The 18,982-nt window shown below is 42.1% G+C and overlaps 1 protein-coding gene across 1 annotated transcript in view; it reads right to left on the reverse strand.

The window, feature by feature from the left end:
• Nucleotides 1-1,235: 1,235 nt before the first annotated feature.
• Nucleotides 1,236-18,982, reverse strand: part of GLE1 (GLE1 RNA export mediator) — a 34,277-nt gene continuing 16,530 nt past the window's right edge. The window contains exons 7-16 of the mRNA XM_004423532.3: nucleotides 12,717-12,948; nucleotides 12,013-12,125; nucleotides 11,783-11,852; nucleotides 8,146-8,288; nucleotides 7,850-8,040; nucleotides 7,187-7,316; nucleotides 5,289-5,393; nucleotides 3,886-3,968; nucleotides 3,166-3,229; nucleotides 1,236-2,412 (exon numbers count right to left, since the gene is read on the reverse strand). Of these exons, the coding sequence (XP_004423589.1) occupies nucleotides 2,344-2,412; nucleotides 3,166-3,229; nucleotides 3,886-3,968; nucleotides 5,289-5,393; nucleotides 7,187-7,316; nucleotides 7,850-8,040; nucleotides 8,146-8,288; nucleotides 11,783-11,852; nucleotides 12,013-12,125; nucleotides 12,717-12,948 (1,200 nt within the window). The 3' untranslated portion in view covers nucleotides 1,236-2,343. The remainder of the gene's footprint in view (nucleotides 2,413-3,165; nucleotides 3,230-3,885; nucleotides 3,969-5,288; nucleotides 5,394-7,186; nucleotides 7,317-7,849; nucleotides 8,041-8,145; nucleotides 8,289-11,782; nucleotides 11,853-12,012; nucleotides 12,126-12,716; nucleotides 12,949-18,982) is intronic.

An 18,982-nucleotide genomic window follows, 5' to 3' on the forward strand; every position in this document is an offset into this window, starting at 1 on the left:
CTACTCTAAGGAATCTGATGCTACCACCCACCAGGAGTTGCATCTATCAGCGGGCAATCGTGATCTCTGAAAGTGACACTATCAGTGAGTATCAAAAACCTGGCCTCCCCAGGGGTCTCCTTTCTTGGTTTACCATCAAGAACCCATTAGGAATACCTAGCATTGAACAACATGGGAAAGACTGTTAAACATGTCTAGAGAAAGAACACTCAAATATTCTAAGAAGCATTTTCTTTGGAGTGGCACAAATTCAAAGTGGAAGAGAACTTGATTTTTCACATTTTACTTTTGGCAGAGGAACTGTTCCATATATAGTCTTATATGGAACCCCAATATATAGAGCACATAAAGCAAAAATGCTGTGGCAGAGAGGATCCCAGAGCTCCACTGGGGCCCCACTTAGAGGTTGTGCAAAACGTGAGCTGTGTAACTCTAGTAGGCACCATTCAACTCCTGATATCATAGATTTTCAGTTATTAATAGGACAATTTCCAGTAGATGGCAGTGGATCTTGAAGGGAGGGATGCCTTTTTAGAATTTGCACAAAGCCTTTATATGCTGACTGACGGCAGGGCTGAGCCCATCCACTCAACACCCCGAAGTCAGTGCTTCCCTACCTGTTCCATCATGATACTTAGATGACGATGCCATTTGTAAGCACAGGTAAAGAGAGGAAATGCAAGTGGCACTGGCCCTGGGGGGTCCACCCACCACAGGCCCCGGGGGCTAAGGGATCAGTGTGCCCCGACACACCAGCTGGGAAGCACTGCCCTAAAGCACTGCTACGGAGCACAATTTGAAAACCACTGATCTACTGACTAGTCCAATTCTTATGTTTTGCTGGTGGGACTACTGAGGTTCAGAGAGGGTGAATGACCGACCCAAGGCCACAAAACCTAAAAGTGAATTGAGCCCATTTCCCAACTCCTTCTCTAGGTTCATGCCATTGTGTCCACGTTAAAAGACTTTTTTTTTTTTTGAGGAAGATTGGCCCTGAGCTAACATCTGTCGCCAATCTTCCTCCTTTTCTCCCCCGTTCTCCCCAAAGCCCCAGTAGACAGTTCTATGTCATAGTTGTACATCCTTCTAGTTGCTCTATGTGGGACACTGCCTCAGCATGGCTTGCTGAGCAGTATGTAGGTCCGTGCCCAGGATCCAAACCGGTGAACCCTGGGCTGCCGAAGCAGAGCATGTGAACTTAACTGCTACGCCACCAGGCCGGCCCCCAGCAATGGTATTTTTAAAGAATCAAGTTTATTACTTATTTTTTGGCACCACAGTCAATAATTCATAGAATGGGTCACTTCCCAGGGAATACTCCCCAACAAACACACTCCTGCACACAACATTTAGTACAGAGAATAGATCCATGACTGCTGCCTCTGCAGTATAAAAAGAGAATAAGTCTTTCCATAAAACAAATCTCAACTCTTATCTGAAAAGCCAAGCTCTAGATTTTTGTAGTGGCTTTAGTCAGGCAAATCTATCATCATTCATTACTCAGAACATGTAAGAAATTATAAAGCAGTTCTCAATACCTCCTTAACATCTTTAACTTCTGATTCATTGCTTATGGATGCTCAGCTCATATATAATGTTGAAAGCCTCATCTCAGCCTATTTTAATTCAAACTGAAAAACAAAAAAGGCACTTCCCCTGGTTCATGGGTCCCTAGTCATCCAGGGACCAAATTCCAAATTTAGAGGACCAACAGTGCTTCCTGGTTCGATAGAACACGTGCTACCAGTCCTAACCCTAGACCCTAAGCTGTCCCTGATGCAATTTGGGACTTAGTCCACGTCTACATCAGGCATTTCCTCTGAATTTATAATTATTCCACAAACTGAGAAACAACTATAACCATAACCCAGACTTGCATGTAAGGATTTGAGCCTCAACTATTAAAAGCTACTTTAAAGGGGAATTCATCTGAACAGGGACAGCACGGAGGGTGCGGGTAGGGAGTGAAAGAGGTGGGCTCATTTCAGCTCAGAGTGAACCGGTTAAGGTATCACCTACTTTCTGAAAGATACTGGAGACAAAGGAAATAAAGGATGAGACCAAGTGCTAAACCTCTTCTCATTAACTTCTGCAAAAATGAGAATGGCCAATTCCATTTACTCTGTCCTGTGGAGCCCTTAAGGAGTCATCAGATCTACTAAGGTACCTCCCAGATTTTGTGACCCATGAAAATCTCCTCTCCTAGTCACAAGGTACAAATACAGGAAAATACACGTTGACAGATTCCTAAATCTGACATGACTTCTTCCAAATACAGCTGTCTTCAGTTGCTTTATTATTGCCCCTTGCAACATAATGGTGACGGTGGGCGACGGGGTGACATCAGGAACGCCAGAAGGAGGACGTCAGAAAGCCCTTGGGGACAGGAATCTCCCTGCGCTGCAAACATTTCTGGTCAGGGAAAGATGAAGAAAACAGAATGATTTTCTGATCACACTGCTTCCAACACTTAACAGCTGGAAGAAACTTTGAGGGACAGCAAGTTTAAGTCCTACGGAACAGTGGATGAGAAAGGCAAAAGCCAATAAGACGGATAGTTGAGTGTAAAACCTCTGCTTCTGTGTGAATTACAGCAGAGGACGAATGCCATGCAATTCTTATGCCTGTCCCACCCTCATCTCCCACGGCCTGGCCTCGTCTTTCACTGTCACTATTTTACCAAGTGGGCTAGAGGAAACTGGAAGGCAGCGGGCTATCTTGGCAGACCTCCCACAGAGTTCTAAATTGTCAAAGTCAACCTCTTAAAATTTTTTGGCACTTGGAAATAAGGGAGGAGCCTGGCTGAATGTGCAGTCTGTTCTCATAGAGAAATGTGACCACACTTACCCCTTCCCCAGACCTGAGACTGAGAAACAAACCTTCCCCAACATGCAAAAAATGTACTGGTGAGACAAGATTCCTTAAATATATTTTATTCGTCTCTTAGGCTAGCTTCTCCACAGGCAGTATGGAGAATGACATGTAAAAAGAAGATGAACTGGCAGCCCTTAAGGTTAAGGGGGAATTATGGACAAAAAGTAGGGCTTCAAAAAATCCAGAGGAAGAGACTGCAATCTGAGAGTCTGGAGGTCCAAGACTCGTCAGACACAAAAGCACATTCCAGGCCAGCAACAGTGTGGGACACGTTAGTCTAGGGCATCTTACCTCTAAGAACTGCTTGAGGCGTATGAAAGAACCCATCTGTCCTGAGCTTGTGATGGCTTCGATCCTAAGGGAGAGAAAGAAGACACATGATTCCCACCTCTTCGGGAGAGGACTTAGGTACCCTGCTGATCTGGAGTGAAGGGTAGATCAAATGACTTGCAGAGCTGGCTTTTAGTCTAAGGATTCTGTTGCTCTTCCAAATGGTTTCAAGCTTCTTTTCAAACAAGGAGATAAAGGAGAAGAGAGCAGTGCTCCTTCCCAATGTCTTTGTGGTCAGGTGGGCCTTTCACCGACTTGAAATGCCAGATGGTTGAGAGGAATGACAAGGGTACTTAAAGGTGAATGCTGCGACAGAGTCAAGCGGACAACTGATTTACTGAGGCGGCCTGATAACCTTGTTTCATTCATGACTGCATGTAATCACCATTCCCAATTATCTGGGGGAGTTTGCAAAAGAACAGAGTTTAATAATGTCAGGTATCTGAATCTAAGATCTTCGTAATTTGTTTTCTCATTTAGCCAACAATATTTAAAAGAGACTCTCATTAGAATTCAAAAGTGTTTACTGAAACATCAAAGAGTAGAAGGATGAGAGTAGAAGATGTCACACTTAATACGTTTTTAACTGAGTCAAAAATAGCATGTACAGCACCCAAGGGTATCTGCTGTCACGAGTTTTAACTACTGAATCCCCTTGTGTCTGCTTAACAAGTCTAATACCTGGGGAAGTAGTCCTCTTTGATGAGAAGTATCAGCTTCCAGAACTGGACCTGGTACTGTTTCATAAGGGCATTCCCACACACCTAGAGGGAAGGAAAGGCACTGTCAGAGCAGAGAATGAAAATGCACACTCATATGAGAGAGCCAGAAAGCACAGCTGGCCCTTTGCCTTTCAGTCCTATCAAGAATTTCAGCCACAATGCCACTTAGCTAGCTAACCAAGGGAATAAACGGAAAAATCCAACTTTCTTTTGAAGCATTTCTCTGTATATGGCAATATATCCATTTAACCAGAATGCCAGGCAGCCAAGAGTTTCAGAAAACCAGAAAATGTGAATCAAACTTTATTAACTATTCCTCTTTGATTCTATTGAATGGAAGACTTTTTAAAGGTCTAGCATACCTCTCAACCTTAGTAAGCCAAGTATACAGAATACCACTTGTGCTCTCCATGTTTCAGGATCATTGTTCATATACTGTAACCTCAGGAGCTATTAAGGTGACAAGGACCCTTTGGCCAAATGGTCCCATATTTGTTATGGCATGTGCCTTTTTTCTTTAAGAAGTATGTTGTTTCCACAGAAACCCTTACCATCACCCTATAAGGGTGGCCTCTCATAAGCAGACAGAACTGTTTGGAGCCTTCTGGAAGGGAGAGATACCCGACACAAGCTGGTTAATCATATTTTCTCTCCTGGGAATTAGGAATCACAAAGGTGGGATACCAGTCCCACTACACTGGGTGAGCACACTGAGGCTGAGCAATACAGCCCAGGATGGCCATCTTCTCCACCGTGCACGAACAACTAGAGAAAGTTGGCCGACAGAACAGGAACGCAGCAACATACAGGGAGAGCAGATATGAAAGACCACGTGGCCCTGAGAGGGACTATCTTGTACCTGGTGACATTCCAGTTCCTGGTTCCAGGTCTCATGAAATTCACCTACACATCCTACCCTTGGTTCTGGGAGTCGCTTCTAAATCCCTAAAACAAACTCCCATTTTCACTTGTGCTAAGACATACAATTTTCTTTCCTTTTTTTAATTATTTTTTTAAATTTTATTGAGGTCACATTGGTTTATAACACTGTAAACTTCAGGTGTACATCATTATATTTTGGCTCCTGTATAGATTGCATTGTGTTCACCATCAAGTCTAGTTTCCATACAGTTTTCTGTTCTTTACAAGCAGAAGACATCCACACAGAGAAGGGAAGTACAGTGAGAAGAAAAATCAAATGCTAGGTTTTGTCTTAGGGCTCGGGAAAAAATTTATGACATTGGACCCTAACGCTGTTCACCATCAGCCTCTATTTCTACATTGTTTCCCACTCATGTCATGCAGTGGCTCACGGCTGCTTCAACCACTGGCTCTGTCTTGTGTGATACCTGCATTACATACCTCCAAGAAGTCAAAGAGGAGGGTGGCTGTCACATCTGACAGGGGCTCCATGTTTAAGATCTGTGCCAACCAGCGCCAGCCATGATTTAAGCCATGAGGGTGAACCTGGGAGGAGAGAAGCTTGGTCATGATTTGATCTCATTTTATTCAGAGATCTAAAGTTCCAGTGTTATCATCCAGCCATTACTAGATGGACATGAACCCCTAGATCACTAGATCATCTAACCCAAGCACAGGCTGCAGGGGAGAAACAGTACAAGCCAAATGAATTCTTTTTTTTTCTTTTTTTTTTTTGAAAGATCAGCCCTGAGCTACCATCCATGCCAATCCTTCTCTTTTTGCTGAGGAAGACTGGCTCTGACCTAACGTCTATTGCCAATCCTCTTCCTTTTTTTTCCCCTTTTTCTCCCCAAGGCCCCAGTAGATAGTTGTATGTCATAGTTGCACATCCTTCTAGTTGCTGTATGTGGGACGTGACCTCAGCATGGCCTGACAAGCGGTGCGTCGGTGCGCGCCCAGGATCTGAACCCAGGCCGCCAGTAGCAGAGCACGTGCACTTAACCACTAAGCCCCGGGGGCCGGCACTGAATTCTGGTTTTAAATGTTCCAATACCTTGGTACCCACACATTCTTTACAAGATCCCTTCAATACATATCTGTCAGCTTCAGTTTCAGGGATTTCACAGGCCAACAATTACCCTTACAGACATTTTATTTATTATTCGTGGCACCTTTAGCATAGAACCTGGGACACAGCAGGTGCACAATAAAAACATCTTGGTTTCTGGGCCGGCCCTGTGGCTTGGTGGTTAAGTGTGCGCGCTGCGATGCTGGTGGTCCGGGTTCGGATCCCGGGTGCGCATCGAGGCACCACTTCTCCGTTCATCCTGAGGCCGAGTCCCGCATACAGCAACTAGAAGGATGTGCAGCTACGACATACAACTATCCACTGGGGCTTTGGGGGGAAAAATAAAATAAATAAAATCTTTAAAAAAAAAAACAAAAAAAAAACAAAAAACTTCTTGGTTTCTATTGACATATTCTTTTCTCTTTAGGTCTCTAAGTCCATTAATTTCTCCATCTCTCTAATCTGTATTCCTTGAGAAAAGACTTGGGCTGGTGGGCCAAAGCCAACCATGGCTCTGCCATTGACAAGTGTCTATCACCACAGCTTGCTAAGCCCCTATCTGTCCATCTGGGAAGTAAAGTTAGTGACCCAGATGGCCTCTAAGGCACCAACTAGGTTTCATATGACAATTTCTTGCTCACTCCTCTTCTAGTAAAATCTTCTAACCTAATGATTAATTTACAACAGACTCTCCTCTGGGAGAATCTTTTATAAACTCAGTTCTTTAGGGCCAGCCCCGTGGCTTAGCGGTTAGGTGCGCGCGCTCTGCTACTGGCGGTCCGGGTTCAGATCCCGGGCGCGCACTGATGCACCACTTCTCCGGCCATACTGAGGCAACGTCCCACATACAGCACCTAGAAGGATGTGTAACTATGACATAAAACTATGTACTGGGGCTTTGGCGGGGGGGGGGGGGGGGGAGGAAGATTGGCAATGGATGTTAGCTCAGAGCCAGTCTTCCTCAGCAAAAAGGGGAGGATTAGCATGGATGTTAGCTCAGGGCTGATCTTCCTCACAAATAAATAAATAAATAAATAAACTCAGTTCTTTAAAGCCTCAGCTGAGTCAATCATTGAACAAATGGCTCTGAGGATCCAAAATTTCCCTAACAATCAGCGACTTCTCTAAAGAATACCTATGAAGCAGCAATACACTTTAACTTATCATGTAACTCGACTGCCCTCTCTGAAAGAAGGTCAATATTTCCTGCAGATGGAATGTACTTATATGGTCCGGCCTCTCATTAGCGACAGTAAGCCTTTTCTACTACCTCTTGTCGGTTTCCATAAGGCCACCGGAGCTGGATGATGGCAGCATAGAGACGGATCATCCCAGACATGCGTTTGAGAAAGTTGTCCTGCTGTTCCACTTTGGAATCCGTCACTTGGTAGCCAAGCATCCTATATGGGAAAAAAAAATTCAATGTGACAAGGCCAAAGCAAGGGTGACAAATCAGAGATTACTTTTTATGGCTAAAAGTAGCAATATATTATTATTAATAAATTATTACATATGATTACATTTATAGAATCTTTGTTTACAAAGCACTCATCTCCATTATCCAATCTGTGCATCATATAAGCCTTGTGAGGTAAACTCACAGGAGGTTACAGATATTATTTACAAATAAGGAAAATGATGCTCAAAGATGTTAAATGATTTACCCAGTTTTGCAAAGCTATTAAATGCAAACCAGGGATAAAATTCTAAGACCCCTGGATTCTAGACCCAGTATTCTTTCCAGTAAACTATACTGATTATTGGTACCTAAACCCACAAATTCCAAAGCTATCCAGTTTGCATGAAAGACATTGTATTCTCCGATAGAACATTCAAGGTACATTAGAGGAGCTGTGAGAAGGAGGAATAGAAATTCTATTTATATTTCATTGATCACCCTAGGGACAGTGAGGAAGGAGAAAAACAACTTCACCTCTGATAGTCTTCCAAAGACATTCCCTCCTTGAAAGATGGATAGAAAGGAACAGAGTAAGGACACTTCTTGTGTAGGTGAGCAAGAATGAGGTCCCCCACTCTGGGGTGGAGCTCCCAGATCCCGGAGGCCACAACCGCGATGGGGAAGACTGCTTCGTGATGAGAGGCCACTTCCTCCTCTCCTTGTTTCTGGGAACACAGAAATGGGGACAATTTTAAGTTAATACTCAAGAAAAGCTTAAATGTTGTGCACCAGCCTCTTCTTCCCATAGCTCTGTAAACAAGGTTTCTCACCACAAATTTCTCTGCTAGTTTGTACTGGACAAAGTCCAGGCCCTGTGGGTTAACTGTCACGGACACAGAGCGCCCACCAGACTGAACAGGTTTTCCAGAGAGTAGGCTGTGGATCTTGTCAAAGATCTCCTTCAGCTTTGAGCCTGGGTATGAAAGAGAGGAAGCTAGTTAAAAGATACAACTGCAGATCAATCTAATTTTCACCACTGTAATAACAAGGAATCTATATAAATCCAGCTGTGCAGCCCTCCAGCAGTTCAGAGCCTAAAGCCAAAATACTCATGCAGAAAAATAAATGTCAATCAAATACATGTTGTGGAGGGTGCAAAAAGTACATAAGACATAGTACTATTTCAAAGGAATTCCTTATTTGGGAATGAACTAATCCTGAAACTGACACATCAAACAGAGAGATGAACAATATGGAAATAGGTTTTGAATTGTTATAGATCCCATGGGCCATGGTTGATGTCCCTAAAGGAGTCATTTGCATCTTTAGGAAAAACCTTCTAAAGGATCTTCCCAGCTCACAATGATTTCCTCCCCTTCCCTGAGACCTGCCTCTCTCCATCCTCAGAGACATAGAAGTGGGTTCCTAGTAGCTGTATTTGTATGAAAGATCCTCTGTGTCCTATCCTCTATAGTGCCTAAAGTTAGATTAGGATAGTCTAGCTGAGCCAATCAGCCGACTGACAGAGTTAATTCCTTGAAGTGGCTGGCCTGGAACACATACACTTGTGAGCAGTGGGGCCTTGCAAATGCCATGTGGACCAAAGAACAGCAGTCTATAAAATAAGAATGGACATGTACAGAGGGAAGACAAGGTACGAGAGAAAAGTGTCCTAAAGTTTCTAGCTCCTGAGACCTAGCCCCATTCCCACCATCAGGTTCTATAAAATACCTTGTTATCTTTAGGACAAACTTTTTTGTTTTATTTTGTTTTGTTTTTTACAGAAACAGATCTGAATTAGTTTCCACTACTTGCAATCAATTTAATTTTATTTAAATTAATATAGCATCTCCAGTTTAGAAATATCCTGACAAGCTCCTAATCATTTTAAAAAATGTTACAAGAATCTCAGAGGGCCGGCCCCGTGGCTTAGTGGTTAAGTGCGTGAGCTCTGCCGCTGGCGGCCCGGGGTTCGGATCCCAGGCGCGTACCGACGCACCGCTTATCCAGCCATGCTGAGGCTGTGTCCCACATACAGCAACTAGAAGGATGTGCAGCTATGACATACAACTATCTACTGGGGCTTTGGGGGGAAAAAATAAATAAATAAAATTAAAAAAAAAAAAAAGAATCTCAGAAATATCCTCCTCAAACCACTGATTCAGGTCGATTAAAACAAACAAAAAAACCCAGCTAGCCACCTTTCTAGGAAGTAAGAAAAGCAGGAGGGAAACAAGAATTAAATAATGAGATATCATAGAAGCCCCAAGGCTAATAATCCCAGAAAAACAGAAACAGGGACTCAAACCTTACTGAGATAGTAAAATACGTACATTTCCATACAAATTTACCCCACTCACACTCCTACTAAGTCACACTCTATTACTACTTTACTGATGGTTTCAAAGGACCTTCTTGGCCGAATCCCCACTCAGCCCCTTTCTCCACGCCTCTCCAGTTAGGAGAGTCAGCTCCCAACCCTACGCCTGACATGGCCTCCCACATCCCATATGCCACCCCAGCACCACATTCTTATTTAAATTCTGCTCTGAATCCAACTACTCGTGGACGTCCACCTTTACAGAGGTAGGAGTTAGATCTCTTCTCGGTCATCCAACATTTACTGAGCACTAACTCTACAGCATGTCTGTGTCTGGCTGGACTGTAAGTTCTTAAAGGGCTTACAATAATGATGGAGACAAAGAGACACAGTCAGGAAAAATGCAGGAAAATGAAGAACGCAAAACTAGACCCTAACTAGACGTAGAGAATGAAACAGAGGAGGCAGTCGTGGGGATGACTCCCAGGTTTCCAGCTAAGGAGACTGGGTAGATAATGGTGCTCTGATTACTTAGAGCAAACAGCAGACAAAGCAGGCATAAGGCAGATGATGAGTTCAGATCTAAACATATTAAACTTGAGGTATCTGAGAGACAGCCAGGCGGAGAAGTCCCGCAGGGAGCTGGAGCTGGAGAATCTGAAGCTCAGAGGAAAGGAATGAACCAGAGACAGATCTGACAGTCATCTGCACACAGGTCATGGCCGAAGCCATGGGGTCTGTAGAACGAGAAGAACTGAGGGGTAAGAGTGGATCCCTAGGAAACACCTACAGTTAAGGTGTGGAGGAGACCGAGGAACCCACAAAGGAGAAAGAGAGGCAGGAGGAGAACCTGGAAAGTAATGCTGCCATGGAAGCCAAAGGAGCAGAGTTTCATAAAGACGGGAAGATCAACAGTGCCAAATCCACATGTGAGGAAGACGTGAAAATATTTAGAAGATAAAGAATCAAAGGAAACATATTTTAGGATGTGAGTGACTCAAGCATGTTTAAAGGGAAAGGAGCCTGTAAAGGGAGTACTGTAGAAAATGGGAGAGAAAGGCGATAAATGATGAGGCAAAGTCTTGAAGGAGATGAGAGGGGATGGGGACAAAGGCAGAGGTGGAAGGTCAAGCATGGGCTGGAAGGACACTTCATCCTTTGAAACAGGAGAAAAGAGGTAAGTACAGCTGTGCAAAGGTGGAAGGGGAGGCATCTGAGGATCTCACACCGGGCGTCTCGATTTTCCTGATGAAGGAGGACGCAAGGCTATCTGTGCTCAACTGAGGGGTAAAAACTGAGGATAAGCCTGAGGAGGGCAGCGAAGGTGTGGAATGGCTGTCACGTCAACCTCTCCCCCGTTGCTGTTGCTATCAAAGGAAATGGCACTTTAAATTCCAGAAAGTGATACGTGTTTATTTATTTATACCTTGTCCTTGTTCCAGAGAGAATTTCAGGCAGCAAAGTGATATCTAAGTGCTGTCATACAGCCTCTCAACGGCAGAAACTGCAACTTTCCTATGCTTTTTAGGCAACAGGTAAGCCAGGGGAACTGGGACCCACGCTAAATCAGAGCAGCTTTCTGGCTGTACATGCTCCTCAGCCACTTGGCAGCACAGTCTGTAATTTGGAGGCTTCCACATCTAGAGCTCTATAAAAATGAACCTCTGTTTCTAAAGAAGAAGAGGAAGAAGGGTCTTTCCCCTGTCTGGTTCTTCCTCTCTAAATCTCAGTCTCTGGAGAGAAAAGGAACAAGTTCTAAAGTATTAACAAGGCAGGCTTCAAGTTTGGAAAAGCTAAGGTTGTAGGACAAAGCAAAGAATACAAGTCACATCCTAGTTCCCTTAGTGATGTTTTCAGCAGTAACTTTGGACTTTAGGTAAGGGCCATCCTAAATAATTTACTATTAATATATAGCTTATTAAAAAAAATGAGTCAACAAACACATAATGATTACCTTCTCTGTGTTGAAGAGGAACCAGAGGAAAGCAAAATAGGATGCATATAACTTAGACATACCTGATCCAACCATCAACATGTGTGCAAACATACTCTGTTTATAGGAACCTTACAGATAAGTAGATTTGGAGTCTTTCTTTAAAAATAACAAAATGAAGTGAAGGACTATGTTCTTAACTCCTCTGACCAACCTGCAATGGTGGAGATTTGGCTCACTGGGATGGTGGCAGCCTTCTGGAGGTCCATCTTTATCTTTTTGGCCTGCCAGAAGAGAACAGTGAGAAGGCAGATAGTATTTTGAAGAGCTGAGTAGATGCCATGAGGACTAGGGAACGTGACATGCTAGCTACATTCCTTTGGGACACGAGGCTGTGGGGAGCCCTATCAGACCCAGAGAATTCCTGATTTAGATCCCTCCTACCTCACTGTCTTTGCTGCTGGTCAGCCCCTCAAAGGCCAACATGCACCGACTGGAAGCATCCTGCAGCTGCTGGTACCACTGCATTGTACTGTCTTGCACCTTCACCTGCAGGTCTGAGGAATCAAAGACAGGCTTTCATAATAGCTGATAGGTAGTGAACACTTACTGTGAGCCAGGCACTGTTCTAATCACCTTATATATGTATTAGCTGCTTTCACTGCCACAATAACCCTATGAAGTAGATACTATTACTGTCATTGTAATAGATAAAGAAACAGGCATGGAGAGCTTAAGTAATTTGCCAAAGTTACATTGCTAGGAAGCAGAAAAACTAGATTCCCACAGATATGGCTCCAAAGCCAGCATTCACAACCATTATGCTATATTGATTCTCTTATGTATTAAACGAACATACATTTTGTACATATTTATTGAAAACGCTCAACAACAGCAACTCTTGGAATGACACATCTACTAGAATTATACAGAATTTCAAGTCTTCATGGAAAGTGTTGGAATCTGAAGTCAAGCTCCATATCATCCAAAACTAAACGTAATTCAGTACAAGTACTAAATTTTACATTATGTAAAAGTTCTGGCAAATTGCCCTGTAGTTTAATACAATACTAAAAACACAGTCTTGTTTCTTTTCACATTCTGAAACTTACACTCAGTTAAAGGACCACATCCACATCCAAACTCACCTTCATTCTGTTTCCCTCCCGGGCCCAGGCTGGGAGCTCGGGACTCTCTGTGGACCTGTGGCCCCTGCTGCATCTGTGACTCTTGCTGCTTTATCTGGGCCTCCTTTTCATCCTGCCTCCTCTTGTCTTCACAGGCCCTGGCGATCTCCTGCTGCAAGTTCGTAAGGAGGTCCCGCATTTCCTGCAGAGCTCTCTCAGCCACAGCTTGGTCCTCTGTGGTAGGAAAGCCGTTCTGTCAGGGTGACAGAGGCAGAGCTTAGTGGTAATACCCTAGGCACCCTGTGGGGCGGACTCGTACCTCACACAAGTCAATACATTTCTAGAATTGGAATTGTTGTGCCAGTGGAATACTCACATTCAACATGTTGATATTTATTGCTTTCCTGTTCTCTTAAAGGTAATACCAAATTACCAACACATCCACAGTATGTAAGTACGGATTCTTCCGTGCTCTCACCAACACTGGCTGGAATAATTTTTTAAAAGCTTATGACAAAAGTCTAGATAAAAATGATACTGTGTTTTAATCTGCATTCCATGTATTAATGGTGATTTTGCATTTATTTTCAAATGTACTAGACAATTACATTTTTGCTTTTATAAGCTGCTTGTCCTGTCCTTTGCTCATTTTCCCATTAATGGGATGGAGGTAGAGAGTGATTTATTTATCTTTTTTTTTGCCATAAATTGCAAGAGGTCTCTTTGTATCAAGGACATTAAATTTAGGTCTGCTGTGTATATTACAAACATGTTTCCTAACTTGAATATGACTTTAACTTTTACGTACTCATATCTATTGATCTTTTCCATTATGACATTTGTTTTTCTTGCTTTGCTTACACAGGGCCTCTATACCTTAATATAATTCAAATATTCACCTATGTTTTTTTCCACTGAACATAATGATTTATTTTTTTTTGTTTGTCTCTTTGTTTTTACACTTAAACATCCAAGAAATATGGAATTAATAAGATGAAAGAATGGGATAAATTTAATCTTTACTTTTATGGTTCTAAATAATCCATCTTTTCCCCACTGATTTGAAATGATAACCTTTATAATATATTAATTATCCTACAAAAAATATGTCTCCTTCTGGGCTTGCTATTCTGTTCCACTAATCTTGCTGTCTGTTCCTAGGCAAAAAGAAACTGCTTGAACTGTAGTGTTAGAAAATGTTTTTATATTTGATAATGCAAGTCTGCCACCACAAGGTTTCTTTTTTGAAACAGTCTAACATATTTTTTATTAGAATTTCACAAAATTTACTGACTTGGGCAAATCTGATAGCTTATTTTAATGAGGCTTCAGGAACATGGTAAATTATTCCGTTTATTCAAGTCTATAAATTTAATTAAGTTTTGTACTTTTCTTTATGTATATCACATCCACTTTATGCTAGTTTATTTCTAGGTATTATATAATTTCATCATATTTTTAACTCTTTTTTTGCCAGAATATTTTAAATTTTGGCCACATTATTAAAGTCTCATTAGGGGCCGGCCCCGTGGATTAGCAGTTAAGTGCGCGCGCTCCGCTACTGGTGGCCTGGGTTCGGATCCCGGGCATGCACCGACGCACCGCTTGTCCGGCCATGCTGAGGCCACGTCCCACATACAGCAACTAGAAGGATGTGCAACTACGACATACAACTATCTACTGGGGCTTTGGGGGAAAAAAATGGAGGAGGATTGGCAATAGATGTTAGCTCAGAGCCGGTCTTCTCAGCAAAAAGAGGAGGATCAGCATGGATGTTAGCACAGGGCTAATCTCCCTTACAAAAAAAACAAAACAAACAAACAAAAAAAAACCTAATAGTTTCCAGCTTTTTACTCTTGGCTTTCTAGGTAGACAATCACACTGTCATCAAATTACATTTCTTCATTTAAATATTTATACTTTGTTTTTATTACCTTCTATTGGCTAAAACGTCTATAACAACATTAAACAACAGTAACAATGTGGTATATTTTTATTTCTTTCCCAACTTTAAGGGAATACCTGAAATATATACTATTTATCATATTAATGAGGAACACATTTTTATTCTTAGTTTACTACAAGGTTTTTTTAAATCAGGAAAGGATGTTGAATTTTAGCATATACTTTTATAACATCTGATGAGATAAGCATATGATTTTGCTCCATTAACCTATTAGTAAAATGAATTTCATGAGCAGATTTCATATTGAACCAGCTTTATATTATTCTTAGAATAACACCTCTTTGGTTATAGTGCATTATTTTTTTGAGGCACTAATAAATTTGATTTATCTTTTATTTAGATCTTCTGTTCATAAGTGAGATTGCATATAAGTCAGACTGACATGCACATTTCTTTCAGTGTGCTATTTTGTTAGAATTTGACTATCAAAATTATAAAATGAATTGAGAAGCTCTGCATTATTTTCTATGTTCTGTCCTATAAACATATTTCATAGTTTTATCTGTTAAATCAATGAGGCCTCTCATTTTAAACCAACTTGTCCCAGGTAGAATACAAACAACAAAATTCTACAGGAAATTCATGATGGGTTTTCCCTTTTAGGTATTAAGATGTATTATAAAGCTACATCAATTAAAATAGGATGGGGGCTGGCCCCGTAGCTTAGCGGTTAAGTGTGCGCGCTCCGCTACTGGCGGCCGGGGTTCAGATCCTGGACGTGCACTGACGCACCACTTCTCAGGCCATGCTGAGGCGGCGTCCCACATACAGCAACTAGAAGGATGTGCAACTATGACGTACAACTATCTACTGGGGCTTTGGGGAGAAAGAAAAAAAAGGAGGAGCATTGGCAATAGATGTTAGCTCAGGGCCGGTCTTCCTCAGCAAAAAGAGAAGGATTAGGGGCCAGCCCAGTGGTGCAAGCAGTTAAGTGCACGGGCTCTGCTGTGGCAGCCCGGGGTTCACCGGTTTGGATCCCGGGCACGCACCGACACACTGCTTGGCAGGCCATGCTGCGGCGGCGTCCCATATAAAGTGGAGGAACATGGGCAGGGATGTTAGCCCAGGGCCGGTCTTCCTCAGCAAAAAAAGAGAAGGATTGGCAGATGTTAGCACAGGGCTGATCTCCTCACAAAAAAAAAAGAAAAGAAAAAGGAGAAGGATTGCATGGATGCTAGTGCAGGGCTGACCTTCCTCACAAAAAAATAAATAAATAAAATACGATGATCCTGGTATAAGAATTAAAAAATGTATCAAAGAAATAGAAAAGAATATATATATTTCTTTTGCTGAGGAAGATTCACCCTGAGCTAACATCTGAGCCAATCTTCCTCTATTTTGTATGTGGGTCGCCGCCACAGCATGGCTGCCGACGAGCAGTGTAGGTCCACGCCCGGGAACCAAACCGTGGCCACCGAAGCAGAACATGTTGAACCTAACCACCAGGCCATGGGGCCAGCCCCTAGAAAAGAATATTGAGAAAGAGCTCCAGGATAGTATTTAGGGTGATAAGAGATATTTACTAATCAGGAGGAAAAAGTGGGTGGTGGTAAAATAGTAGGAATATTTAAAAAAATAAACATCTCCCACCAAGCATCAAATAAATTTCAAGTGGATTAAATGAGGGGAAAAACCCCATAACTTCTTTATATCAAAAATGTCATTGGGCCGGCCCGGTGGCTTAGCAGTTAAGTGCGCACGCTCCGCTGCTGGTGGCCCGGGTTCCAAGCCCGGGTGCACACCAACGCACCGCTTCTCCAGCCATGCTGAGGCCGCGTCTCACATACAGCAACTAGAAGGATGTGCAACTATGACATACAACTATCTACTGGGGCTTTGGGGGAAAAAATAAATAAATAAAATTAAAAAATGTCATAAACTATGTTTGTACTATACACCCACACAACAGAGTACTATGCTGTTATATAAAGAAATGAGGAAAACTCTACACATTGCTAAGCAGTGCTTGCCAGGATAAATTAAGTGCAAAAGAAGCAAGGTCCAGAACAGTGCACATGGTAAGCTATCTTTTATCTGGGAAGGGGGAGATAAATACACACGTAGGTATTTGCTTTTGTTTTTAAAGAATGGACACAACACCCAAAAGCTAACAGAAAACGGTCACTTGCAGAGAGGACAAGAACAGGGTGGAGACAGAAGGAAGCTAGACTTCTCCAACTACACCTTTTTTGTAGTTCTGACTTTGGAACCATGTAAGTGTTTCAAATAAGTATAAAACAAAATTAAACCCAGTTGAAAGAAATTCTTAAAAATGAAACAGATGAACCCAACCATTTATCAAGTTAGTATCTTAACAATAAAGAGAATTATTTCAAGTGAAATGAAACAGTAATTTAATTGTACGCCCCTTAGTGGTATATAGTTCTAGGCAAAAAGAAGCACCAAGAAACCTTAAACTGTTATCAGCAATCCTATTGTTAGTATTGGTATCATTATTTTGAAATTATGTTATGAAATTACACATATACAGACACATATTATACTATATATAGTAGGATAAAGTAAATAACATTCATTAATTTAGAAACTGAGGGCCAGGGCCGGCCCTGTGGCTTGGTGGTTAAGTGCGCGCGCTGCGATGCTGGCGGCCCGGGTTTGGATCCCGGGTGCGCATTGAGGCACCACTTCTCTGTCCATCCTGGGGCCGAGTCCCACATACAGCAACTGGAAGGGTGTGCAGCTGTGACATACAACTATCTACTGGGGCTTTGGGGGCAAAAAATAAATAAAAAAATCTTTAAAAAAAAAAAAAAAAAAAGAAACTGAGGGCCAGCCTGGTGGCAGAGTGGTTAAGTTTGCACACCCTGCTTTGGCAGCCCAGGGTTCGCAGGTTCAGATCCTGGGCGTGGACCTATGCACCGCTCATCCAGCCATGTTGTGGCAGTGTCCCATATATAAAGTAGAGGAAGACTGGCACAGATGTTAGCTCAGTGACAATCTTCCTCAAGCAAAAAGAGGAGGATTGGCAACAGATGTTAGCTCAGGGCCGATTTTCCTCACCAAAAAAAAAAAAGAAAGAAAGAAACAGATTTTCAGAATGGGATAACAATGACACATATATAAAATTAAAGAAGTTAAATAAATGCTATAATCTTATATTTGAATGGAAAAGATCCGAATGAATTAATGATGTATTTTCATACACACACACAAAAAGTCCTAGTGCTATCTATTGAAAAGGCCTAGAAACAATGATAAACCATAGTAACCAGACTGTGTTTTCTAAAATACCTTTTCCCACTAACAAGTAATCAAGTTCCTTGAAGCAATGCCTGATTCTACGTCTGGAGAAGAAAATGTTCAACATGAGGTAGGAGCATCTTAGCTTACGTGCTTTCTGCTGCAACAAACACTACTGGGGCCATGCCAAAAGGATGGAGGAACCAACCTGAAGGTGCTCCCACAGGTCAAAGATGAGACCATTTAAACAACAACAAAACTGCAACAGAGTGAAATATACTACACATCAAATACATAAAAATTCATAAATTCTTAATGATAGCTAACAAAATAAGGAAAAAACCCTCATAAATCACTGTGGGAGAATGCTAGAAAAGCAACTCATTCTGAAAATTGATAAAAGGAAAGAATCAAACATTTATCTTTCCTTTCCTATTCAGACTGTACCTCAAGATAAACAGTTTATAGGGAAAATTTCTTCTTTGTAGTAGAATTACACAGGGATTAATTAATCAATGTAGTAGAATTACATAGGCTCATAGAGATCTTTAAAATGGAAGATAAGGCTGACCATATCTGAAGCCACTGGTCGATCTTAACATCACAAGTGGAAGAAGAATCAGATACTATACGCCTCCCAATGTGATGGAATAACAAGTATATACGACCAAGTGTGAAGTACTGTTGTGCAAACGAAAAAAAAAAATCAAATCTGAATCTGGTCAAGTCTCTAGGTCTGTGCTGCCAGTAAGGCAGCCACATGTTGCTATTTACACTTAAATTCACTAAAAAAATGCTTTTAATTAAAATTCAGTTCTTCAGTCACAATAGCCACATTTCTTTTTTTTTTTTTAATTTTACTTATTTATTTATTTCCCCCCCAAAGCCCCAGTAGATAGTTGTATGTCACAGCTGCACATCCTTCTAGTTGCTGTATGTGGGACATGGCCTCAGCGTGGCCAGAGAAGCGGTTCCTCGGTGCACGCCCGGGATCCGAACCCGCGCCGCCAGCAGCAGAGCAAGCGCACTTAACCGCTAAGCCACGGGGCCGGCCCACAATAGCCACATTTCAAGTGCTCTACAGCCACATGTGGCTAGTGGCTATGGTATTGCATAGCAC

Source organism: Ceratotherium simum, chromosome 29 (genome assembly GCF_057802395.1).
Source record: "Ceratotherium simum simum isolate JZ-2026a chromosome 29, ASM5780239v1, whole genome shotgun sequence".
Taxonomy (NCBI): Eukaryota; Metazoa; Chordata; class Mammalia; order Perissodactyla; family Rhinocerotidae; genus Ceratotherium; species Ceratotherium simum.